At 33.6% G+C, this 25,840-nt stretch overlaps 2 protein-coding genes and 1 long non-coding RNA gene across 6 annotated transcripts; all 3 read left to right on the top strand.

The window, feature by feature from the left end:
- Window positions 1–2,949: 2,949 nt before the first annotated feature.
- LOC105157608 (coatomer subunit beta'-1) lies at window positions 2,950–14,270 on the top strand. Of its 3 annotated transcripts, none has more exons than XR_002286765.2 (26): window positions 2,950–3,148; window positions 3,433–3,453; window positions 3,539–3,600; window positions 4,050–4,104; window positions 4,884–4,920; window positions 5,034–5,359; window positions 5,442–5,573; window positions 5,659–5,807; window positions 6,753–6,821; window positions 7,198–7,348; window positions 7,421–7,486; window positions 8,321–8,509; window positions 8,884–9,024; window positions 9,123–9,197; window positions 9,287–9,463; window positions 9,547–9,638; window positions 9,814–9,930; window positions 10,577–10,691; window positions 10,859–10,930; window positions 11,200–11,396; window positions 11,480–11,573; window positions 11,713–11,819; window positions 12,107–12,233; window positions 12,539–12,706; window positions 13,229–13,294; window positions 13,962–14,270. XR_002286765.2 is itself a non-coding variant. In XM_011074022.3 (26 exons), the coding sequence occupies exons 1-25, from the start codon at window positions 3,146–3,148 to the stop codon at window positions 13,246–13,248; spliced, it is 2,721 nt and encodes a 906-aa protein (XP_011072324.1). In that variant the 5' UTR covers window positions 2,950–3,145; the 3' UTR covers window positions 13,249–13,294; window positions 13,962–14,270. The 3 variants fall into 3 exon arrangements, 1 of the variants encoding a protein (XP_011072324.1); XR_002286764.2 differs by having other exon boundaries at window positions 12,539–12,741; XM_011074022.3 differs by having other exon boundaries at window positions 12,539–12,665.
- An 853-nt stretch (window positions 14,271–15,123) lies between these two features.
- Window positions 15,124–19,275, top strand: LOC105157607 (nuclear pore complex protein NUP50A). Of its 2 annotated transcripts, XM_011074019.3 has the most exons (3): window positions 15,124–15,294; window positions 16,290–16,380; window positions 17,427–19,275. In XM_011074019.3, the coding sequence occupies exon 3, from the start codon at window positions 17,489–17,491 to the stop codon at window positions 18,923–18,925; it is 1,437 nt and encodes a 478-aa protein (XP_011072321.1). In that variant the 5' UTR covers window positions 15,124–15,294; window positions 16,290–16,380; window positions 17,427–17,488; the 3' UTR covers window positions 18,926–19,275. The 2 variants fall into 2 exon arrangements, with proteins under 2 accessions (XP_011072321.1, XP_011072320.1); XM_011074018.3 differs by lacking the exon at window positions 16,290–16,380.
- A 2,203-nt stretch (window positions 19,276–21,478) lies between these two features.
- On the top strand, window positions 21,479–24,690 carry LOC148788719 (uncharacterized). Its single transcript, XR_016064873.1, has 4 exons — window positions 21,479–21,812; window positions 22,183–22,280; window positions 23,908–24,072; window positions 24,439–24,690. It is a non-coding gene; the product is annotated as an uncharacterized LOC148788719 (long non-coding RNA).
- The last annotated feature ends 1,150 nt before the right edge of the window (window positions 24,691–25,840 follow it).

The raw sequence follows: 25,840 nt of genomic DNA, 5'->3' as shown, positions 1-25,840 counted from the left end.
TTAGAAATTGCTCCAAGTCAAAAAAACAATACAAGAAGTGGGGTTAGCTATAAATGTAAAAAAAAGAAATTTAATTTTTATAAATAGGTGGAATTGCTAGGAATCTAGGCAGGCAATTACATGACTTAGTGAATATCAAGTACAAAGTTTGGACCTCATTTCCTTCTCCATTTACTTTGAGGTAAGTGGACAAGTTTATTCCAAGAATATACCAACCCTATTCCATTTGGAAGTGGGAAGGATTGCCCTTCTAGCTTTTGAACTCCTAATAGCAATCATTGCAAATGTGACTCTTTTTTATTGATTTCTCTCAATAATTTTAGGTCTTAAGATGAAGTCAAATTTGGTGACAACCAATTACATATATATGTAGTATTTTATTAAAATCTTCAATAGATTAAATTTTGAATTTAATTAATGAATAATAATCCCAAAATGACATTCTCTTTTCTTAAAAAGGATAGATTACATTAACGTTTCAAAGGTCTGATCCAAATATATAAATATTTTATGCATGTTACAAAATTATTAGTATTATCATTGAGATTATAGTCGTAACTATAATTACACAAATATCTTCTGAAATACAATACATATTCACTCGATATATACCTGTAATTTTACAAAAAAATATTAGAGGTATTTATGTGTTTGGACATAAGTTAAAGGAGCGTCGATGAAATTTGCCCTTTTAACATATATAATCACAAGTGTTAAAATAATAAAACGCATTTCCTAATTACCCGACATTTATGATTTTATGATCACCGTCATATTCATTTATTTTAATTTTTAAAAAATAATACATAACATATGTGATTAAAACTTTCATTTATTGTATTTATGTATATTCTTTTTATTTTTAAATTTCTTTATCCCTATAGTGCTAATCATCAATTGTTTCTCCACTACCAAGACTTGTTGCTTGCTTTTGCCACACTGCTGAAAATACTCAAAAGGGCACCAAACTTTGAGGTGTTCTTTGTCTTGGCAGAATATTAATAGTTTGTGGATCCATATCTTGATGATGATTATGTAATGAAATTGGAAATCATGTGCCTAAAACACATTGGTTGGACATGCCCTAATCCCCCTAATTAATAACTAATATATGTGAAAGCTTGGAGAGTTTGAGTATTTTTTTTTATTCAAAATTATTATTCACTTTTTGCTTTTTATTTTCCTCCCCTGATACTTTCAGCGCTTTTTACCTATGTCAGTGCAGTTGGTGGGCCGACAATCTAAATTATTACTTTGAAGAATAAATGAGAATTATTAAAGTTGATTATTTTTAGTAAAATGGTTTAAAGTGTACAAATTTTGGATATATTGGTGATGATGCAATATAACTTTTAAAATAGTCTTGCTCGAAGGCCTTGTTTGCCTATTATTTTTTAACTCGTCATATTGTATTTTATAATTGCAAAAAAATTATAATTTTTAGTACTAAGTTTTAATTTCGTTTAATTTCCTATGGAAAAAGCACGTAAACGAGCTGTGAAGTTTACAGGAAAATTAAATAACTTTCATAAATTTCACACTCGAAACTAAAATTACAATTCTTTTAAAGTGTGTTTGGTTAGGTGAGAAGTAAGAATATAAGAGAATTGGAAGTAAAAATAAATGTATAAGAGATTATTGGTGTTTGGTTAGGAGGAAGAGATGTGGGTAAAGTAAAATTCGATGTATATAAAATTCATTCGGAGTCTAATTATGTTTTCGTTCAAAATTAGGCTGAAAAGTGGAAGTATAAGGTCAAAAACGCAAAAACGTAAGTTTTTATTTTTATTTACTCTATTACCTATATATATCTATATGTATAATTTTTCTCCAAAGTTGTTTTGGTATCAACAAAGACAGTTATGTTTGAACTCGAATTCATTAGTTGAAAATATTGTTAGTAATTTTTATTTTATTTAAATTAAACAGTTTAAAATATATGAACAATACTCATTTTGATGAATATTTTTATTAATAAAAAATATTCTTATTCTTATTCGATAAATCTTTTTATTAATAAGGTTCTTAAATTTTTGATATACTAAAATTATATCTGTATAATATTAATTTATTTATTTTTAAATACAAAATAAAAAAAAAGGTTATTTAGTAAAATTACAAAAATTATTATTTTTCTGAATCTATTTTTCTGGTACTAAACAAAGGGTTAGGGAAGTATTTGAGATCTACTTCCTTTTCAATCGTAGCAAGCAACCTGAAGGAAAGCTTTATTCTTTCCCCTCCCTTCCCCTTCCACTTCCCTTTTCCTCTCACTTAAACCAAACGATTATACAGAATGTGACGAGTACAAAAATAATGAGACAAAATCACAAAAGAATTAACTTATAGAACGTAAAATAGAGCTTTTCTTTTACTTTTACATACAATTTTCCCATCCTTTATTCATTGGGCCTGGGATATGGGCCGGACAAGATGTATCATATTCCTTTGAAATACCAAACTCTCAATTCATCTGTCCAAACATAACATAAGATAATATTGAACGGGTTAAGGCCCAATAAAGGACTGAATCCAAATTCTGGGCCTAGGCCTTTTAGGAGAACTGTTGGAGGTGGCCCAAAGTTTATGGGCCATATATTTTCTTTACATTACTTTTACAAAACCCTTTTTCCTTACTTGAGATTTCAAATTATGTGTTGAAGGATTTAAATTTTATAATGACTTGAAAGCCTATTCAAATACAGTAATATATTAATTATTATTTTAGATAATTTATTTTCAGTAACATAAATAATGGAGAAAAATATATTTTTGACTGTATTTATAGAGAAGGAAATTAAAAAAAAGAGAATATTTCAGAAAAAGAAGGAGAGTTAAAGAAATAAAAATGAGCCAAAAGAAAATTAAAATTCCGATAATATTAAAAAAGGGATGATTTTTAATTATAAATAAAATAAAAAATACAAAGGTAAATAAGGTTCATCGCCTTGGTTGAAATTTTGCCACTATTGCTCTCATATGAGCGCAAAATCTCGACTTTCTCTCACTACAATTCACATATTAATACGCGCTCTTTCTCTCTCTTGATCTCAGCATTCGAGTGCGTGTTTTCTTGATTCATTCACTCTTCCACCTTACACTCGGATCTCTTGGGTTCCTCGAATTGCACAACTTACTGTAAAAGATGGTGAGTCGTTTTGCTTCTGTGTTTTTGGGAATGTGATGTTGGGTTGGGTATCGGATCTGTATATCTTCTAGGAATTTGGAGTTAATTTCGTGTTTGGATATTTTTGTTTGGTAAATGGTGGGAGGTTCGGCTGTTTGATTGCTTTGGATTTTACTGTTGATTTTGTTATTTGTTTGGATTGGGTGCGGGTTGATTGAGATCTGAAGCTACTGTTATTGTTTACTGACTCAATTTTTTCGGTTTTTTTGTTTTTGGTGTTGAATTCTTCTGCTGCTGTGTTGCAGCCGCTCAGACTAGAAATCAAGGTGCGAAATCTTTTAAATTGAAAAATTCGTTTTGATGTGTGACTGAGTGATTGCTGGATGCTAACCTTTTGATGTATTACATCAGAGGAAACTTGCGCAAAGATCAGAAAGAGTAAAATCTGTGGATCTACATCCTACAGAGCCATGGTATGTTTTCGATGCAATCAATCAATGTGCCTTTTTTTCTTTCTCGTTCTTCACTTGTTGCATTTTGCATTTTATATCAGCAGCTGGGAAATGCTACCTCGTCAATTTAAAAAAAAAAAAAAATGCAGAAGAGAAAACAATTTCTTTGTGCTTATTTCTCATACTCAATGATTTAGATATTTTACAAGTTCTGTTCATATATATTTTCAAGTGCTCAGACGCTTTTTGCAATCAGGTTATAAAATCCAGTTTAGGAGTTTGATATAATTTTCAGTTTACTTAATCTAAGCTATTTTCTGCTTCTGTTCCTTGTTTGCATTTACATGTATATCTTGGATGTTGGCAAGCTTGCTTATATGTGGGAGAAGAATTACAGCTTTGAATGCCTTTTCCCCTTGTTTATATATCTGGAAAATCTATTGATTCCATGATGCATGGTGCTCTCACAGGATATTGGCAAGTTTGTATACGGGGACTGTTTGCATCTGGAACTATCAGACCCAGGTATAATGCAGCTGACACGAGTATTTTAGTCATCAAAGAAGTTTGATAAATTGATCATATGCGATGACATGGTCTTTTTAGGGTGTTTGTGTAAGTCTGTAAGCTTTATTTTTTGACGGGTTAGAAGACTAATGATGGCAATTCTATAATTTCTAGCAATGAAAATTCAGCTACTTTGATGGGATTGAGTTGTAAATAGGTTTAATGTTGTAATAAGGATGTTAATTTTGTTACCTATTATAGTTTCATTGACATCTAGCTTTTGTCAAAGTACTTTCCTTTTAGGAACTTTCAAGAACCCGTTTTATTCCTCATTTATATTAATTATATCTCATTATATGAGTACATTTTATGGAAGCTACTCATAGTACCACTCATAAGCTCCTTAAGTTATAGTTCCTGGAACGGAGCAAAAGTGCCATGTTATATTGAATGATATTACATCTAGCACTTCTTTGGATTTAGGTATGTTTTCGATGTCTAAATCCTTGCCCATGTCCTCTTGTTGAGTGAGTGTTTGGGTGTGTAAATCCTTAAGATGGACTTTGATCCTATAATCTGGCAGCTCGGAACTTTTGGAGGCGAGTCTTTTGTGTGCCAATTTTCCTTGAACATTTTTAGCATCCTTACTTTGTATTACGGAAAGTCTGAATAATAAAACATTTTATTGATTTGAATAGAGATGTGAAGTCTACTCTGCTTTTCTTGTAATAACCCTTTCTGTAGTTGATTTTCCTTGCCTGGAATTACATTCTAAAGCTTGATTTGTGGTGCTACAGACAATGGTTAAATCTTTTGAGGTCACAGAACTACCAGGTGCGTGATTTGGATTATTTGCATTTCTCGAGTTGGTAAATAAATGTTTCAGTAATCTTTATTATCTTGGTCTGGATCATCTTAATGCTAATTCCTACCATGTAATCTCGCAGTTAGATCTGCTAAGTTCATAGCACGGAAGCAGTGGGTGGTTGCTGGTTCTGATGACATGTTCATGCGTGTGTACAATTACAATACAATGGATAAGGTCAAAGTATTTGAGGCCCATACAGATTATATTAGGTGTGTGGCCGTTCATCCCACTCTTCCATATGTGTTGTCATCCTCCGATGACATGCTCATAAAGCTCTGGGATTGGGAAAAGGGATGGGCGTGCACTCAAATATTTGAGGGTCATTCCCATTACGTGATGCAAGTGACATTTAATCCTAAAGATACTAATACTTTTGCCAGTGCATCACTTGATCGTTCTATCAAGGTATGCCTGTAATGGTTTGTAGGTGAATTTTACTAGGTCTTTTAATTAACTTGATGTGATCTTTATACGTTTCCTTTTGTAGATTTGGAATCTTGGCTCCCCTGACCCAAACTTTACCCTAGATGCCCACCTGAAAGGAGTCAACTGTGTAGATTACTTTGTTGGTGGTGATAAACCTTATTTAATCACTGGTTCTGATGATCATACTGCTAAGGTTGTCCCTTGTTTGCGTCGCTTCTTCTGGTTTCATGAGTTTCTATGAACAAAATCTAATATTATCTGGAGAACTTGTGAAATAGGTTTGGGATTATCAGACAAAGAGCTGTATCCAGACACTAGAAGGCCACACACACAATGTATCTGCAGTTTGTTTCCATCCTGAACTTCCCATTATCATAACAGGTTCTGAGGATGGTACAGTCCGCATATGGCATGCCACCACTTATAGGTAAATTTTGTGCTACAAGGTAGCGGTGTTTAGTTCGGTTAACCCAACTGAACCGAATGGTTCGCCATTTTTAAAAACTGAAAATCGACCCGAACAGTATCGGTTCGGTTTAAACCGAACTGGGTTCGGAAAAAAATATATAAATAATTTTAGTATTTTTTCAATTTTATCCAAAAATACATGTACCAAAATATCAAAACCTAAAAAATAAAATGTATAATGAAAAGAATGTTTAGAAATACAATTCAAAATTCAAATCATCTATATAATATAATATGATATAATATATAATAATGTATTTTATATAATGTAATTAATAATATATATAAATCGGTTTCCGGTTCGGACACCGAACGGTGATGGAAAAAACTGTGTTCGGCCGGTTTAAATGAACTGTGAACACCCCTACTACAAGGTGGCCTGGTTCTTCAATTATGCTGCTTGCCCAAACTCATTTCCTGTTCCATCAAGTAACATGGTTAACATATCTTTAATTTTCAAATTCATATTCGCAACTCTCTCATGCTAAAGTTGAGCTATTGAGAATCGTGTTTTTCTTCATCAACGTTTGTTTGTTTAGCGGGAATAGTCTTCTCAAGTGTGAATACTTCCGGGATTTGGTTTCCTATAAATTTTGTGCCACTTCTTGCTAAACTTATATTTAAAATGTCTGATAGACCTGTGATACCTTCAACTTAGGTCATCATTCCTACATATCACTCAATATTGAGATCGATGAGCCTATAATGAATATACATACTTTATAATCTATGACTATTTGTAATTACCTTGATTCGTACCAAATTAGTCTCCGTTAATTTATATACTTGTGTCTCTGTGTGTCTCACTATATTGGTATTTTTCTTCATCTTCCTCACATAAGATTTTAGGTCAATTGCTTGCCCATCTATATGACTTCTGACCAGTTATGTCATCATCTTGCAGACTTGAGAACACATTGAATTATGGCCTTGAAAGAGTTTGGGCACTTGGTTACATGAAAGGTTCAAGACGGTAAGTTTATTTGCAGTTGATCTCATGTGCTGGTTGAGGGATTCTTTCATTTATTTGAAGTTGGGGTCTCGAGGCTAGCTCTCAGTCTGCTCATGCTGTTTAGAATTATAGGGGTCTGAATGTCCCGAGTTACATCTTGCCCAGATATTATAATGTGAATTTTTTAGCAGTGTGTAAACTCTACAAGTAAATGTCCAGCTCAGTGTTCAAGAAGCTGGCTATAGCCTATAGGTTTGATATTGGCTCTACTCGAGCTTTTACATGATGAGATTATTTTGGGGAATATTAGAGAATCAAACTAGAGAATTTTAGCATTCACATATGCATTTCTCTTTTATTTTGGGACTGAACTTCATTTGATTGATTTAACGTGCAGGGTTGTAATTGGTTATGATGAAGGAACCATCATGGTAAAGCTTGGTCGAGAGGTACCTATTGCTAGTATGGACAACAGTGGGAAAATCATTTGGGCTAAGCATAATGAAATTCAGACGGTCAACATTAAGAGTGTCGGAGCAGATTATGAGGTATAAATTGCCGAGACTAAATTAATTAGTTGCAAAGCCAATTCTCTGAAATTACTTTACATTTTTCCTCAGGTCTCTGATGGAGAGAGATTGCCTTTGGCTGTTAAGGAATTGGGTACCTGTGACCTTTATCCACAGGTTATTTTTCCTTAGTTTCATTGTATTTATGTGATTATTTTGCAGGATTGAAAAGGTATTTCCATTTTATGTCTAGGTGTTCTTAACTGCCCAAGTTATTACGATGCTATCTTGTAGACTTTGGTTTGATATTTTGAAACCTTTTAGCTTAGCTGCCTTTGCGGCCTGCTGGAAGGTCTTGGTTATAATGTGAAATAGATTTGGGAGCATTCAAGCTACTAGAGATGCTTCCTCGCACGAGATGTTTATCCAATTTCTTTGACAATGTTCTACTAAAAAATTCTGTATCCTTTTTAACACTTTAATCTGAAGTGTTCATGTTCATTACATACCTTGTAAATCTTTTTTTTTTTGGATGTCTAGTTCTTAACACGTTAAGGATTAAAATATACTTTAGGGATGAAATGGTCAAGTTCTTAACACATCATGCACTAAACGAGAGTTTTAGGGTGACTATATCTATGTTCTCCATCTCAAACATATTCTTCTCCATTCTTGTTGGTTTTCAAAGAGTTCTAATGGTGTTTGACTTGTATATAAGAATTGGTAAGTGTAAAATTGTATAAGAGAGCACAATCAAGACTGCGGAGTTAAAGATGAAGCTTTTCTTCTTTCTCCTCCTCTTTCTCATTAATTGTTTTCATATATTTTATGACTAATGTGCTAGAGGATCTTTGAAAGATTTTGAATGAAAAGAAAATTAGGAGAGAGATGTCTCTTTGATCATCCTCGTGGTGCTTCTTGAAGGATTAAATTAAATTCATCTCTGCTGATTGTTTGCTGCTCTGCATTGACTTTGTATTAACTTTTATATCTTACTTTTTTTGTTTGCAGAGCTTAAAGCACAACCCCAACGGTAGGTTTGTTGTTGTGTGCGGAGATGGTGAGTACATTATATACACGGCTTTGGCATGGAGAAACAGGTCATTTGGTTCAGCTTTGGAATTTGTATGGTCAACGGAGGGAGAATATGCTGTTAGGGAAAGTACATCAAAGATCAAGATCTTCAGTAAAAATTTCCTGGTTGGTTGTCGTCTCTTATGGATCTGCTTAATTGGGCCTCGTTCTAGTGAGATTTAATTTAAGCTAGAAAAATTTCTTTGCTTTTCTGGTTGCCCTCTTTTTGCCTCTTTTTTTCATAGGTTTTAAATTCAAATCCAACTTGATTCCTACTGCATTTAACAACACTGTGATGCAAAGTTTTGTGGTGGTTGTGCAGCTTTCCCGCATGTCCTTTCTGAATAATGTTGTGGACCTGACATGAGTTACTTAACTGTTCATGCATGATTCTCATTGAACAAGATTGATGTGCATGCATTTACCATTGGAACCTTAAATCCATACTAAGTTCTTACTGCATCTACTAGGATAATATCTAGAGTGATGTTTGCTTTCAGGAAAAGAAAAGCATCCGTCCCACATTTTCCGCAGAGCACATCTATGGCGGCAGTTTATTGGCAATGTGCTCAAATGATTTTATTTGTTTCTATGATTGGGCTGAGTGCAGGTTAATACGGAGAATTGATGTCAATGTCAAAGTAAGAAAGTTACTGGTTAAAATATCTATTGTGCATGTTACAACTGTTCGTATGGATCCTGATCCCTATTTTGTCTGTTTTACGGTGATATATTTCAGAATCTGTACTGGGCTGACAGTGGTGATTTGGTGGCCATTGCCAGTGATTCATCGTTCTACATACTTAAGTATAATGTAAGCATACTACTCATCCTGGTCTTATGAATTTGCATGCAAATTCTTTCTGGGGATTTGGTAATTGAATTGGCTTTTACATCTTGCAGCGTGATGTAGTTTCTGCCCATCTGGATAGTGGGAGATCAGTAGATGAACAAGGCGTAGAAGATGCTTTTGACCTTCTTTATGAAATTAATGAACGTGTACGGACTGGAATTTGGGTGGGGGATTGTTTCATTTACAATAACTCATCTTGGAGACTTAACTACTGCGTAGGTGGTGAGGTATGGTTACTGCTCTCATGGCTGTATTACTTCCAGAATGTGAGACGATACATCTTTATGTGATTCTTTTATTTTATTTTTAGGTGACAACAATGTTCCATTTAGACCGGCCCATGTACCTACTTGGATATCTTGCTAATCAGAGTCGTGTTTATCTGATTGACAAAGAATTTAAGTAAGTCATTCAGTCAAGATATCAGTGGCAGCAGCCACTGTGACTATCATTTGTTATTTTTTATCTTTGATTAGTGAAGCACATGTGAAGTTGACTGTCCTTCCTCTTCATGTGAGGAAGAGGTCCTTGCTTGGTTCTGCAACTGCTCATATGTATATCTGTATCATCTTCACAGTGTTATGGGTTACACTTTGCTTCTCACCTTGATTGAGTATAAGACTCTTGTAATGCGTGGTGATCTCGGAAGGGCAAGTGAGGTCTTACCATCAATTCCGAAGGAGCATCATAACAGGTGTAGCATCTTTAACTTCATACTTGAATTCTAATTTTGCGTCTTGTTCTCGCTGCCATGTATGCATGATAGTCCCAAATGACTTATGCTGCTAAATCAATTTATATATGCAGTTACGCCATGGATTGGCCTGATTTTTGTTCAGCCAATTAGAGTTGTCAATTATAATCCTAATTTAATCATCATTATAGCTGACATTGATCTTATTCTAATATGTTTTTGCTTGCTCTGTTGTTCTTACATGGAAGAGCATATTATATTTTATATGTATGCTTATCTTTGCTTTATCAACATAAGCGGCAAGCCCAAGACTCCATGTTCTGCGTAAATCGAGGATACTTTATTTGTGAAGAACAGTATTTCGATTTCTAATGTATAAGCTTATGCTGCAAAATATATCTTAGAATTCTTCCTTAATGAACAGTACTTGCTTCATCTCTAGCTTGATGATACTATATGGACAAATCCTAGTTCCTTGCCAAAAAAATATATGAAGTAAAAAACCTGTATCTGAAGGAAGTTGATTTCTGAATATGCCATCCCATGATCACTTTGACATTTTCTTGTCCTATCTGATTCTGATGCATAAATTCCTAGAACCATTTATTTGTCTTGGCTTGGGTTATAAAGTTTGTTTGGTGAATAGTGTGGCCCGTTTCTTGGAATCACGAGGAATGGTAGAAGATGCACTTGAAGTTGCTACAGATCCCGACTACAGATTTGAGCTGGCCATCCAGCTAGGCAAGCTGGAGATTGCAAAGGTAAACCTGCTGAATTGTTTGGTTGGGATATTATAGATTAAACGAATATTTTTCTGGAGCAATTCCAATTTGTTTCCATGATGTTCTTTGGAGGGTTCTCCCTCATCTGCTGTACTGATGTTTTGTGCTCCTGAAATATGTGTTTCTTACAAGTGCTTTTTCTGCAGGAAATTGCCATGGTTGCACAGAGTGAGTCTAAATGGAAACAATTGGGCGAATTAGCCATGTCTGCTGGAATGGTATTCTCTTGATTATTGCGCACTGAGCTGAACATGCATTAGTATTTACTTCTTTAAAGATTCTAGACTGATGTTCAAATGGTTTGACTGTTTCTTACACAAATATATACAGATAATGCACCTTTTTCTATAAAAACCTCTATAAATATGTTGAAGAAAATAATTATTGAATCCCCCCCCACCCCCACCCCCCTTGTTTGTCAATTTTGATTAGATGTGTGCTTTTTTTTTTATCGGTTAGAAATTTATGGTTCTGTTTTGCATTTCAGTTGGAGATGGCAGAGAAGTGTTTGAAGCAAGCAAATGACCTGAGTGGTTTGTTGCTACTCTATTCTTCTTTAGGCAATGCTGAAGGAATTACTGAACTTGCATCTCTTGCCAAAGAGCATGGGAAAAACAATGTTGCATTCCTTTGTCTGTTTATGTTGGGAAAATTGGAGGACTGCCTTCAGCTATTAATTGACAGGTAAAGCTTTTCATCACTGTATCTGGTTGGTGTACCATTTTTTTTTATTTCTTTTTGTATGCATAATAAACCTGGCGTTGCAGCAACCGGATACCTGAAGCTGCGTTTATGGCTCGGTCTTACCTTCCAAGTAAGGTGTCAGAAATTGTTGCTCTTTGGAGAAAAGACCTCAATAAGGTTATCTTTAATATCCATGTTCGAGTTTTTATCCATTTATGATATTTAAGCCCAAACAGGAGGAACTAAAAAGTTGAATGTATCTGGAGGTTACTGAGTTGTTTCTTCTTGTTTGATCTGATTTGGATATAATTTGCAGATTAATCCGAAAGCAGCAGAATCTCTTGCTGATCCAGAAGAATATCCAAATCTGTTTGATGAATGGCAAGTTGCACTTGCTGTTGAAGCTAAAGCGGCTGGGACAAGGTATTTCAGCTTTATTTCCTCCACTTGTTATTAATCAAGCATACAAGGGAAAATTAATGGTGTTGGGTAAATGATTCCTATTGCTATTCCGATCTTGGAATATGTAAAAGATGTAAATTCATTTGAAGGTGGTTATGTTATTTATCTTGACTTTAGCCTGTTTTGCGGTGTGTCCCTTTTCCCTTGTATATTTCTAAAACTTGCGGTGCTTAATTTAGTATGTTGTGTGAAATGTTCGAAGTTTGGGCATCTAAAGAGCCAAGATAACTTGTTATCCATTTGCATAGGGGTAACTATCTTCCTGCTGCTGAATATGTGCAACATGCTGATAGATCAACCGCCAGTCTTGTTGAAGCTTTTAGAAACATGCAAATAGAAGAAGAAACCCTGGAAAATGGAGGCTTGGATTATGAGGTAGGGGTGTTACTTTCCTTCTTGCTGGATTCTCCATCCCTTTTTGGCAGCATATTTTGACATATGTCTGCATAAGTTTTTCGGGCGACTTTTCTTTTTATGTATGTGTGTATGTATACTGGAAGTTGCCAGATGTGGAAAGTTGAAACTGCAGAAGTTGCATCATGCATTATATTATAATATCTATTTAGTGTCATGGATTTCAGTATCCCAAGATGTAATGATCCAGATCTTAACCTAGGTATTATGCTAAGTTTATCCGCTAAGCTTGTTTGCTTTTGTTTCATTTCCTAACTTTGTTTTAGGGTGGAGAACCAAACGGTGAAGTGCAAGAGGGGCCTGATGGCACTCAAGAAGAGGCTATTGTTGTGGATGCTGATTCAACAGATGGAGCCGTACTTGTTAATGGCAATGAGGCTGAGGAACAGTGGGGTACGAATAATGAAGGAAAACCGTCAGCCTAAAAGCAATTGGTTGGGCCAGTGTCATATTCCTAGTTTTGTAGCTGGTGATTAATTGATTTTCTTTAGTTGCTTGTTGACTCCCAATTTTTTCAGATTTGAAAACTTTTTGTGTTACTAATTTGTAATTGTCTAGCTTTTGCTGCATCTTGTCATCTAATGCCCGTTTGAATTTTAGGATTAAGTTAAATTAACTTGCACTAGGAATTATTTAATTTTAAACGAGTTTGGCACATTCAATGGAGATTAAAATCTTTTTTTACTGATGCATCACTGACTAGTTATAATAACATCTCAAGCACTTCCGTTCATTGTAAAGTTTCTTGATTCTTCTCCACTGGATTAAGTAAAGTTTAAAAGAATATATATTATGGCATATGACCTGAACAAATTTATATAATATTGAATCACTCTTATTTTTCATAGATCTTCCTTATTAATTTTTCTCGTTATGCATTACTGTTGATTAGCAGTTACTAACCCCGTATTGATGGAACCTTATTTCTTTCTTCTCCCGCTTACTGCTGTTGGCAGTGCTTACGCCAAGTAACTGAGTCCACTCAAGGCAAACGGTTCCAGCTGTCAACTATTTTTCTCACGGTAAGAGTTGGAATGTTTGCCTGAAATGTACATTTCCTGTGATGGCCGATTGCCATGTACTGATTTTGAAATCTCTACAGCATGGTTATATGTCATTAATTATCCTTGTCTCCTACGATGTAATCTGAAATTCGTCATTTGTGTGGACCTCTGGTGCTAAGAGTTTCTTGTCTGCATTTGCAATTGCTATGTACATTCTAGCTTTGTGCATTAGGATGTGATTGCAATTGAAAATGATTTGCTTCCATGTTTAAAAGCTTGTCATAATTGCATGATCTTGAAATGTATGCTTCAGTTATCAAATCTCTAGTAAACCATACTCTTTTTTATAAAGTTGAAGAACGAACTTGACTAAGAGATTTATTTGCTGAGCCTCAAGCTTGTGCCGAGAAATAATTTCGTAATGAAGGCGCATCCTTGAAATTATGGTGACCTTGTTATTGCATTATGCACAAGTTTTGAAAGATAGGTTTGTTCTCCACCTGGCACGAGTTTGATCACAATGTCTGTGTTCCTTGATTGTCATTGGCGAGTATTTCCTCCTGCTCATTGGTTGACCACGAAACCTTCTTTGATAATACATAACTCCCGTGCTTTTCAGTATAGTGAAAATTCTTCTGTTTCCATGCCCCCTCATGGTTATGACAACTAAGTTTTCTTGTGCCAGGTACACTAGAAGTTGCCTGCAAGACGCGTTCCGGGGACCAGAGGTGTCTTTCTGCCAGTGGGGTGATAAGCGCATTGATTTTTTGTCGTTGGGGGCGCACACATTGTAGACTTTCGAGTTACCATTATTAGTTAGCTGCGGCATTAGTTCTCTTATTACACATTCTTTTATACCAATTTTCCGTTTAAAGCTTCATATGCCGTCGGTGAGAAGTGTAGATACATAATAGCTACTTTTCAGAAATTTGTATGGGTTGATTGACTATCATGGTCCTCTGAATTTTGTTATATCAATATGCTGTTCTCTTAATCTCCAGGTTGAAATCTTTCATGCTCTATGCGACATTTGTTCCCCAGTTGGCCAAAAATCTCACATTGCACTAAATCAGTGCGCTCATCGAAAATTGCTGCACTATATGGTACCTACATCGAAATTTGGGCGACATTTACACAAATAAAATCTAACAAATAGGTGTATGCAAGTTTCTTCAACAAATTATTCTTAAATTTGAGTAATTTGTTCCACAATTTACTTTTATTTTGAGATGTATAATTGTGAACAAACTGCAAGTATGGAAGAAATCACTCGAATCTAAATTTTATATTACCTTTTTGTTATAGTGGGAATTTTTAAAAGTTCTAAAATTTTGGTTCAAATTAAGATTTTCAGACTACAATTATATTGTAATATCTATCTATACTAATATAAAAAACATATATTTTATTTATAATTAAATTATCACAAATTTTAAAATATCAATTATAGCCTCTAATATTTGTATTAATACAACAATTTATTTATTTTATATAGTCAAGTTTAATTGTTAATATACTATTATATTTATCTCTCACTTCCACTTATGTTAATTACTTGATCCGTTTTTAATTATGTATATATATATTTCTTTTCAAAATTTGTGCAGTAAGAACTTATTTCATATAACTAATGTCATTTTCTAACTATCAATATATTATTATATTTATCTCTTCATTTTATAAATCATAAATATTAATTGTTATTTTTAAAATTTGTGGAACATCTAACAAGTACTGTGTTATAGATAAAAAAATAAAATAAGCAAAATGAATTGGTACTAATCTAAAACGTCGGTCTGAAATAAACAAAATAAATGGTTAGAGATGAGGGTTTATTTATAAGAGTGTCCTGATTTTTCATTCTTGTGCTCGTTTATAGTAACCCCTCTCTCTCTCTCCCCTCTTTGATTGGGGCTAGGGTTTTAGCGGATCCCATTCCGGACACAGTCCACAAGAGAGAACTACGAAGTAGAGCTTCCAATTCAAGCGGAGCTAAACCCTCATTGAGGTTCTCTCAGGTACCCATGTTTATCCTTCTCTTGTTCGCTGCCGCGATTGCAGCATTTCTTTTTCTTGCCTATGTTAGCCATAGATACAAGTGGTGCTTTTGTTCTATCTTCTTTTGAATCTTTACGACGATTGAGGTTTGGATGGTTCACGGTTTTGCCATTATTTTTATTTGGCAAAGGTGGGTTTTGTCGTTTCGTAATTCAGTGTATACATTGAGCGAATATGGTGTTAAAACAGGGTGCGGCTTAACGGTGAGGGAAGAGCTCAAAATGATCTTTTGCGTGGGTGTGTTGTCGATTGGATATGTTTTCTTTTCTTTATTTTCTTTTGCTTTTCGGTCATGAACTGCACAAATTAAGTTACTTTTAATTTTTTTTTAAAAATCTTTTGAAAGAAGTAGGCGCATTGGATATGATGGAGGTGTCTTTCCCCCAACCCTACCAACCTGTCAAAAGGTGGTACCAATTGAGGTTGAAATGGGTTTGATTCTAGTCGATTGGGGCATAAACTTGAAAGGAAAAAGTGAGATAACAATTGTGAAAAGAATGTAATTTGGTTTGTGTATTGTCAAAAATCTATTTTACCATTCGAGTTCAGTAAATGCTGGGATTATATGTGGGATATCTGGTGCATAGATGATCAAGATGGATTTAGGTTTAAATCATGTGCCTCTTGCCTTTATGTTCTTGAATAGAATTCTGTTCGATTTGGAATAATTAGTGGTCTTGTGTAGGTCTTCTGACGATGTAGTTTTAGCCTTTAATGTAGTGGCTATTGGTTTTTTCTTCGTAATTTCCAGTTCAAATATTATTGGTTTGCAAGAGCATGAATTTTTTTCATAACAAGATCCCGCTGCATGGATTATCTGTAGTTATGGAAATGTAATGTTTTGGCACCAAGTACAATCAGATAGATATAGCTTCATATATGATTAGTCATGTGTATTCCATGAGCTATATTAAGAAGGTTTTATCACAATGACTTATGGTGGCAAACATTGCAGATTTGTGACAAGCCATGCCAAATCCACTTGCATTCTGCTGCCTGCCAATCTGTGGGGAAAAGAAATACTTTATGTGCAAATCATTTTTTAGGTACAAGAAGAAAAGGGAAAAGAAAGAAACCATTATACATGAATTGAACTGATATTTTGAACATTTCACTTCAGACTTCAACATTGTGGGAAATAGGGCAGGTGGATGTAATGGGTAGTAGAAATGGTTGCTTAGATATCATCTAATTATGTATGCACTTCCTGGATCTCCTAGCGTATATTGGTAAAACATTGGCTTATCTTAAATATATAATAACCTCATCAAATTCTATTCTTGCTCGTTGATATCATTGTTCTACTGGGATTATATAAAAATAGGGGAAAAGATAATCCTTGGTGTGTATATATATTTGGAAATCATTAGCATACAAAGTCATCGAAGTTTTCAGTTTTTTTTTTTTTTTTTTTTTTTAATCTCTGAATGCAGAAAAAAATGTTACCTATAGCTTTCGTATATTGTATATCTATAATGGTGAAAAGTTTTATCACCCTCCTTTGAAACATGAGACACGGCTGTTGGTTGTCATCGTAATGGCAATCTCTGGTTTTTGTACAGCTTTTACATCAAACTGTGACATGCTTAATTTTAAAACATGTGCTAATTTTAGAATTATAAGCGTTTGTCATTCCTGTTTCCATGTTTCATCTAACCTTGCTTCTAATATCCAGCATCTTAGCTGGATGAGGAAAGTGCAAGCATGCGTGAATACTTGCAATATATATCCTCAATTTTCTTCAGAATGGTTAGCAACATAAGTGATGGTCTAGATCAATGATTATACTTGTTAATTTTGTAAAAAAAGCTAAAAGCCGCTGAAAATTGGTGGATCAGAGAACAATTTTCGTTTGTTTGTCATGATGTTCTTGTCAAGTCACTTTAAATCATTTTTCATATTTGAGTTCATGGTATTTTAGACACTTGTAAGGCAAGGAAAAGGGTATATAATCCTCAATGTCCCTACTTTTTTCTTGCTCTAGTTGGCAGAACTGGACATAATTTGCCCATCTTTTATAACTAGCAGGGGGCGTTCAATTCAGTATATGCTGCCATTTAATTTTTGCTGAGTTTATTGTGGTTTGATGCAGAGATTGCTGTTTTCCACTCAGCTGAAGAAAAACCTTATCTGGTTTTTTCACTGTAATCTGCGATGGGGGATGCAGAAAACAACTTTCAACCTTCGAAAAAGAGAGCTGCTGGAGTACAGCTGTCTCGTGATAACCCTGATCTTGATGACAATGAAGATACATCTGAACAAGAGTCGGGAACTTTTAAAAGAGCCAGCGACGAGGTTCTTGCTACTAGAAGAATTGTGAGAGTCCGTCGGCAGCAAACAACGCCCACTACCCCAGATCCATCTCCTGCTTCTAATCTGTTTGCGGCTATCCGCTTGGTTCCTCCTGCTTCATCTGCTCCTCCAGTAGAGGCAGTGGCATGTAGTGGTAAGAGTAAGGAATCTGAGCAGATTGATGAGAGCAAATCCGAGAACAAGGTTGATGAACCAAAAAGTGAATCTTTTGCAGAGGAGGAGAATACTGTTGTCAATGATGAAAATGCCAAGCAATCTGAAAGCAAGGTTGACGACCCAAAACCCGAACCGAATGCTCAGAAGGATAAAAATGTTGTCAATGATGAAAATGCTAAGCAATCTGAAAGCAAGGTTGACGACCCGAAACCCGAACCAAATGCTCAGAAAGATGAAACTGACAATGTCAGTGAGCTAGACACAGCTAAATCTATGGTTGATAAGGTAGCAGAAGGTGGAAATTCTGGGGATGGAGTGAAAGAAGCTACAACAGCTGATAACAGTGTGACTGAAGCCAGGAAGCAGGCAGAAGAGGAGGGAAATGATGAGGAGAAACAAAATGCGGAGGCAACTGCTGAGAAGAATGCAGAACCTGCTCCTTTTAGCTCATTTCGACAACTATCAAGTACCCAAAATGCCTTCTCTGGATTTGCAGGAACAGGCTTTTCTGGTACCTCATTCTCATTTGGATCAATTCCCAAAGATGGTTCTTCTCTAGGGTCTAGTACTTTTGGCCTGAAGAGTGACCAGCCCACTTTTGGTTTTGGTGTTTCTAATAATGGGAATTCTTCTATTTTTGGTTCCTCGGGCGACAATAAGGCCAGTAAGAGCGAGGGCAGCAAATTTCCCCCGATGCAGGAGGTTCCTGTTGAAACAGGAGAAGAGAATGAGAAGGCTGTTCTTACTGCTGATTCTGTGCTTTTTGAGTATATTGATGGAGCGTGGAAGGAACGTGGGAAGGGAGAACTGAAGGTCAATGTTTCGACAACAGGGACAGGAAAAGCCAGACTCGTTATGAGGGCTAGAGGAAATTATCGGTTAATCTTGAATGCTAGTCTATTTCCGGACATGAAGCTAACAAATATGGACAAGAAAGGCATCACTTTCGCCTGTGTAAACAGTGCAAGTGAAGGGAAAGATGGTCTATCCACAATTGCCTTAAAATTCAAGGACGCTTCCATAGTTGAAGATTTCCGTGCAGCTGTCATGGAGCATAAAGCAAAGCCTCCTGTTGTAGCTCTGAAAACCCCAGAAAATTCTCCTAAGGCATCAGATGAATGATAAGCACCTCTGTTCTGTATATGGAATTGCGTTCATAACGTGATTAGCGCCTAAACCTCTTTCTCTTCTTTTCAAGCAGACAAAATAGCAAAGAGAGAGTTTCTGTTGGGAGTCCGATAACTTTTGAACCCCTCAATGTAGTTTGTGAGTCATTTTCCTTCTGTTGTTAAATCTCTTGTAGACGATAAAAAGTATCCCTCAGTGCTTTTCTTCGGCAATGTAGTTGGGGTTCTGAGTTCTGCTACCTTATTCCGGGGACACAAAAGTTGAATACTTGAAGTCTACAGTTGCATTAAACTGTCCTTTATAGAACACAACTGTTTTGGTAATGTACTGCTATTTCTTAGTTACGATGCTGTATAATTTACCATTGTTTAAAGCTATTTTAAACTATTATTGCATTGTTACAGAAAAAAGAATGCATGAAAATCCTCTAATGCTGATTGTAGCTGAAGTTTCTCGTTCCCAATTAATGGGAAATGCTTATCAATATCATTGTCAAATTCAAACTACTAAATTTTGGTGAATTTTCTATATTTGATGAAGCAATTTTTCTTTTACAGTTCCTTCTCATGTGCAAGATCTCGTTTATAAAGAATCTTCCATCACATTTTCTATATCATGGACTAATTTTACCTATATCTGTGGATTACATGTGATTATATTTTTAAATTATATATAATTTAATTATATTTTAATTTAACACGTATCAGTCACATATTAAAGTATAGATAAAATTAATGGTTCGAATTTTTTAATTCATCTACATATAATATAGTAATTTTTAATGTCTCAGATTATCCGAATGGTTATAACAGAAAAAAGAATTTTACACGGGGTTAATAAATAACTAAATTTAAAATCTAATTATAATAACTGGTATTGAAATATAATTAACCTAACTATTGGCCAAAAGATAGAAAATATGATTTTTGATACTAAGGATTTATTCACCTTTAGACTATTCTTTGTAAAAAAATAACTAATAGTTAGTATATCAATAAATTTCAAACTGTTTATAAATAAAATGATAACAATATAAGAATTACAATAGATGAAATATAATAATGTATCATTAATATAATATTAATTAAATTGGGCAAAAAGCTTTATCAGTAACAAAATGTAATAAGTTAATTTATTTTTCTAATATAGGAGTTCTTTGTATTTTCACAATAGCACAGGGGTAAAAAATGCAATTTACCCTTGAAACTGTTATTTATTCTTAGTATTTGTTCACAGATGAGTCACTTTATCACACTTAAAACCACACACAAACCCTTCTCAAAAATTAAAAAGAAAAAAAAAAAAAAACCACACACAAACCCAAACCAAGAATATTCATCTTTTCCAACTTCCTTCCAACTTACCATTCTGAAAATCATGTGCCGGCGTATGTTAACCCACTATGCTAAAACATAATAAAAGAGGAACATCCCATTAATAGATCTATTGATATACTAATAGTTAGTATATCAATAAATTCCAAACTATTTATAAATAAAATGAAAACAATATAAGAATGAAAATAGATGAAATATAATGATGTATCACTAATATTATTAAAATTGGGTAAAAAGCTTTATAAGTGAAAAAATGTAATAAGTTAATTTATTTTTTTTAATATAGGAGTTCTTTGTATTTGCACAATAGCACAGGATAAAAAATGCAATTTACTCTTGAAACTGTCATTTATTCTTAGTATCTTGTTCTTAGATGACTCACTTTATCCCACTTAAAATCACACACAAACCCTTCTCAAAAATTAAAGAAAAAAAACAAAAAAAAAAAAAAACCACACAAAAATCCTAATCAAGAACATTCACCAACTTTTCTTCCAACATACGTTGCGAGTTCTTGAAAAAAGAAAGAGAAATAGTTACTGTTGTGAAGTTCCCGCGCCGGCGTATGTTAGCCCACCATACTAAAACATTATAAAAGAGGAACATCCCATGAACAGATTTATTGATATACTAATAGTTAATTCTTATACTGTTATCGTTTTATTTATAAATAGCTTGAAATTTATCGATATACTAATAGTTAGTATATCAATAAATTTCAAACTGTTTATAATCAAATGATAACAATATAAGAATCACAATAGATGAAATATAATGATGTATCATTAATATTATTAAAATTGGGTAAAAAGCTTTATAAGTAACAAAATGAAATAAGTTAATTTATTTTCTTAATATAGGAGTTCTTTGTATTTTCACAATAGCACAGGGGTCAAAAATGCAATTTGCCCTTGAAACTGTCATTTATTCTTAGTATCTTGTTCACAGATGAGTCATTTTATCACACTCAAACCACATTGAAACCCTTAATAGTAATTACTAGAGTAATAGTAATTATCAATAACAGAAAAAAATGTATAAGTAATAGTAATCATCAATTTATTGTAATAATAATAATAATTAATTAATTATATATATTTGATATTAATAATCAACCTATATTAATTATTGATAGAGGTAAGGACCGTTTTGCATGCTATATTTATATGAAGCATCCAAATGTTTTTGCCAAGCTGAACTCTATAAAGAAGCAATTTATTTATAAAAATCACTGGAACAAACAACAGGGAGAGTGACTGTAGAGCATCCGCCAGAATGCTCACTTTGTGAGAGAGAAACCTTTTTCTCTTATAAATGAAAATATGCACGTTGTAATTCTCTGATATTTCAATTTTCCTCTCTTTCTCACGCTCTTGCAGCAAAATCATCATTCAGAATGCACATCCGCTTCCTCCCAACGGCTACTCTACCACCGCTGCCCGTGTGGGTCCACTCGAAACGCTAGTCTTTGTCGGCTTTCCTATGCCTCTCCTTCCTACTCGAAATTATTCCTCAATTTTCGCACTGGGATCCTCAGAGATGATGTGAGTTGTCCTATTCTTAACTTTTTTCTTAAGAAATTCGTGACGGTTCTTGAGTGATTTCTTGATTTTTTTTTGTTCTGAATTGATTTCTTGATTTTGCTGAGGTTTTTTCTATTTCTTGATTTATTTCTCGATTTTCTTGAGGGTTTTTCTATTTTGTGATCTATTCTGTTCTTTCTTTTGTTAGTTTTGGACACGACATATGGAGCAATAGTTTTACTTAACAAAATCTTGAGTTCTTTATTTTTTGCCCCTTTGTAATTTCTTGATTTTTTTTCCCTCCTGAAATGGTTTGTTTTGACATGTTATTGAATGATGCTTTTCCGGGTCGTGTGTATTTGTGATTTTGTTGATTCTGGCTTTTTTGCAGGCTGGACTTGTACATTCACAATTATCTGATCGGAAACAACATGCACGAAACTGCCGAGATTTTCGCCAGAGAGGCTAATGTCTGTCCCAAAGCTGTTGGTAGGTTGACTCTCTTGGTCACTTTCAAGATTCTTTTGATGTACTTGAGAAATCTATTATTTTTTTGAGACTATTGTATCTATTAATGCAAGAATTAATCCGTTTGCTTGATTTTAGTTTCTTTTGACGGAAACTTTTATTTTGGGAAGCGTATCTAATCTATGGCTAAATTTTTCTGAGTTGAGTGCTATTGCATGGTTGATTTGGGTTAATTAAGCGAATGCTAGTATAACAATAAATTGTGTTGCTTTCCCAACTTCCTTCAAACTTACCATTCTGAAATTCAGGCACCAACGTATGTTAGCCCACTATGCTAAAACATAATAAAAAAGGAACATCCCATTAACAGATCTACTGATATACTAATAGTTAGTATATCAATAAATTTCAAACTGTTTATAAATAAAATGATAACAATATAAGAATCAAAATAGATGAAATATAATGATGTATCGTTAATATTATTAAAATTGGGTAAAAAACTTTATAAGTAACAAAATAAAATAAGTTAATTTATTTTTCTAATATAGGAGTTTTTTGTATTTTCACAATAGAACAGGGGTAAAAAATGTAATTTACCCTTGACACTGTCATTTATTCTTAATATCTTATTCATAGATGAGTCACTTTATCTCACTTAAAATCACACAGAAACCCTTCTCAAAAATTAAAGAATAAAGAAAAGAAAACAGAAAACCAAACACAAACCCTAATCGAGAACATTCATCCTTCCCAACTTTCTTCCAACTTACCATTGCGAGTTCTTGAAAAAAGAAAGAGAAATAGTTACTGTTGTGGAGTTCACGCGCCGGCGTATGTTAGTCAACCATACTAAAGCATTATAAAAGAGGAACATCCCATGAACATATTTATTGATATACTAATAGTTAATTCTTATATTGTTATCTTTTTATTTATAAATAGTTTGAAATTTATCGATGTAGTAATAGTTAGTATATCAATAAATTTCAAACTGTTTATAAATAAATTGATAGCAATATAAGAATCACAATAGATTAAATATAATGATGTATCATTAATATTATTAAAATTGGGTAAAAAGCTTTATAAGTAACAAAATGAAATAAGTTAATTTATTTTCTTAATATAGGAGTTCTTTGTATTTTCACAATAGCACAGGGGTAAAAAATGCAATTTATCCTTGAAACTGTCATTTATTATTAGTATCTTGTTCACAGATGAGTCATTTTATCACACTCAAATCACATTCAAACCCTTAATAGTAATTACTAGAGTAATAGTAATTATCAATAACAGAAAAAAATGTATAAGTAATAGTAATCATCAATTTATTGTAATAATAATAATTAATTAAGTATATATATTTGATATTAATAATCAACCTATATTAATTATTGATAGACGTAAGGACCGTTTTGCATGCTATATTTATGTGAAGAATCCAAATGTTTTGGCCAAGCTCAACTCTATAAAGAAGCAATTTATTTATAAAGATCACTGTAACAAAAAACAGGGAGAGTGACTGTAGAGCATCCGCCAGAACGCTCACTTTGTGAGAGAGAAACCGTTTTCTCTTATAAATGAAAATATGCACGTTGTAATTCTATGATATTTCAATTTTCCTCTCTTTCTCACGCTCCTGCAGCAAAATCATCATTCGGAATGAACATCCGCTTCCTCCCAACGGCTACTCTACCACCGTTGCCGGTGTGGGTCCACTCGGAATGCTAGTCTTCGTCGGCCTTCCTATACCTCTCCTTCCTACTCGAAATTATTCCTTAGTTTCCGCACTGGGATCCTCAGAGATGATGTGAGTTGTCCTACTGACATTTTTCTTAAGAAATTCGTGAGGGTTCTTGAGTGGTTTTTTGATTTTTTTTTGTTCTGAATTAATTTCTTGATTTTCTTGAGGTTTTTTCTATTTCTTGATTTATTTCTCGATTTTCTTGAGGGTTTTTCTATTACGTGATCTATTCTGTTCTTTCTTTTGTTAGTTTTGGACATGACATATGGAGCAATAGTTTTACTTAACAAAATCTTGAGTTCTTTAGTTTTTGCCCCTTTGTAATTTCTTGATTTTTTTTCCTCCTGAAATGGTCTGTTTTGACATGTTATTGCGTGATGGTTTTCCAGGTCGTGTGTATTTGTGATTTTGTTGATTTTGGCATTTTTGCAGGCTGGACTTGTACATTCACAATTATTTGATCGGAACAACATGCACGAAACTGCCGAGATTTTCGCCAGAGAGGCTAATGTCTGTCCCAAGGCTGTTTGTAGGTTGACTCCTTCGGTCGCTTTCAAGATTCTTTTGATGTACTTAAGAAATCTATTGTTTTCTTGAGGCTATTGTATCTATTAATGCAAGAATTAATCCGTTTGCTTGATTTTAGTTTCTTTTGACGGAAACTTTTATATTGGGAAACGTATCTAATCTATGGCTAAATTTTTTCTGAGTTGAGTGCTATTGCATGGTTGATTTGGGTTAATTAAGCGAATGTTAGTATATCAATAAATTTTGGGTTGATTTCCCAACTTCCTTCAAACTTACCATTCTGAAATTCAGGCGCCGGCGTATGTTAGCCCACTATGCTAAACATAATAAAAAAGGAACATCCCATTAACAGATCTATTGATATACTAATAGTTAGTATATCAATAAATTTCAAACTGTTTAGAAATAAAATGATAACAATATAAGAATCGGAATAGATGAAATATAATGATGTATCGTTAATATTATTAAAATTTGGTAAAAAGCTTAATAAGTAACAAAATGTAATAAGTTAATTTATTTTTCTAATATAGGAGTTTTTTGTATTTTCAAAATAGCATAGAGGTCAAAAATGTAATTTACCCTTGAAACTGTCATTTATTCTTAATATCTTATTCATAGATGAGTCACTTTATCTCACTTAAAATCACACATAAACCCTTCTCAAAAATTAAAGAATAAAGAAAAAAAAACAGAAAACCAAACACAAACCCTAATCGAGAACATTCATCCTTCCCAACTTTCTTCAAACTTACCTTTCCGAGTTTTTGAAAAAAGAAAGAGAAATAGTTACTGTTGTGAAGTTCCCGCGCCGGCGTATGTTAGCCCACCATAATAGAACATTATAAAAGAGGAACATCCAATGAACAGATTTATTGATATACTAATAGTTAATTCTTATACTGTTATCGTTTTATTTATAAATAGTTTGAAATTTATCGATATATTAATAGTTAGTATATCAATAAATTTCAAACTGTTTATAAATAAAATGATAACAATACAAGAATCACAATAGATGAAATATAATGATGTATCATTAATATTATTAAAATTGGGTAAAAAGCTTTATAAGTAACAAAATGAAATAAGTTAATTTAGTTTTTTAATAAAGGAGTTCTTTGTATTTTCACAATATCACATGAGTCAAAAATGCAATTTACCCTTGAAACTGTCATTTATTATTAGTATCTTGTTCATAGATGAGTCACTTTATCACACTGAAAACCACACACAAACCCTTCTCAAAAATTAAAGAAAAAAGAAACCAAACACAAACCCTAATCAAGAACATTCATCCTTCCCA

The sequence above is a fragment of the Sesamum indicum genome, linkage group LG3 (genome assembly GCF_026168435.1).
Source record: "Sesamum indicum cultivar Baizhima isolate 11 linkage group LG3, ASM2616843v1, whole genome shotgun sequence".
NCBI classification, from domain to species: domain Eukaryota; kingdom Viridiplantae; phylum Streptophyta; class Magnoliopsida; order Lamiales; family Pedaliaceae; genus Sesamum; species Sesamum indicum.
This window is presented reverse-complemented; position numbering and strand designations above follow the sequence as displayed.

Bases quoted from the DNA above. Each gene is read 5' to 3' on its own strand.
- LOC105157608 (XM_011074022.3), top strand. The intron at 6,822-7,197 runs GTAAGTTTATTT...TTTAACGTGCAG, and splicing joins TACATGAAAGGTTCAAGACG to GGTTGTAATTGGTTATGATG. The intron at 10,931-11,199 runs GTATTCTCTTGA...TTTGCATTTCAG, and splicing joins TAGCCATGTCTGCTGGAATG to TTGGAGATGGCAGAGAAGTG.
- LOC105157607 (XM_011074018.3), top strand. From the start codon at position 17,489: ATGGGGGATGCAGAAAACAACTTTCAACCTTCGAAAAAGAGAGCTGCT.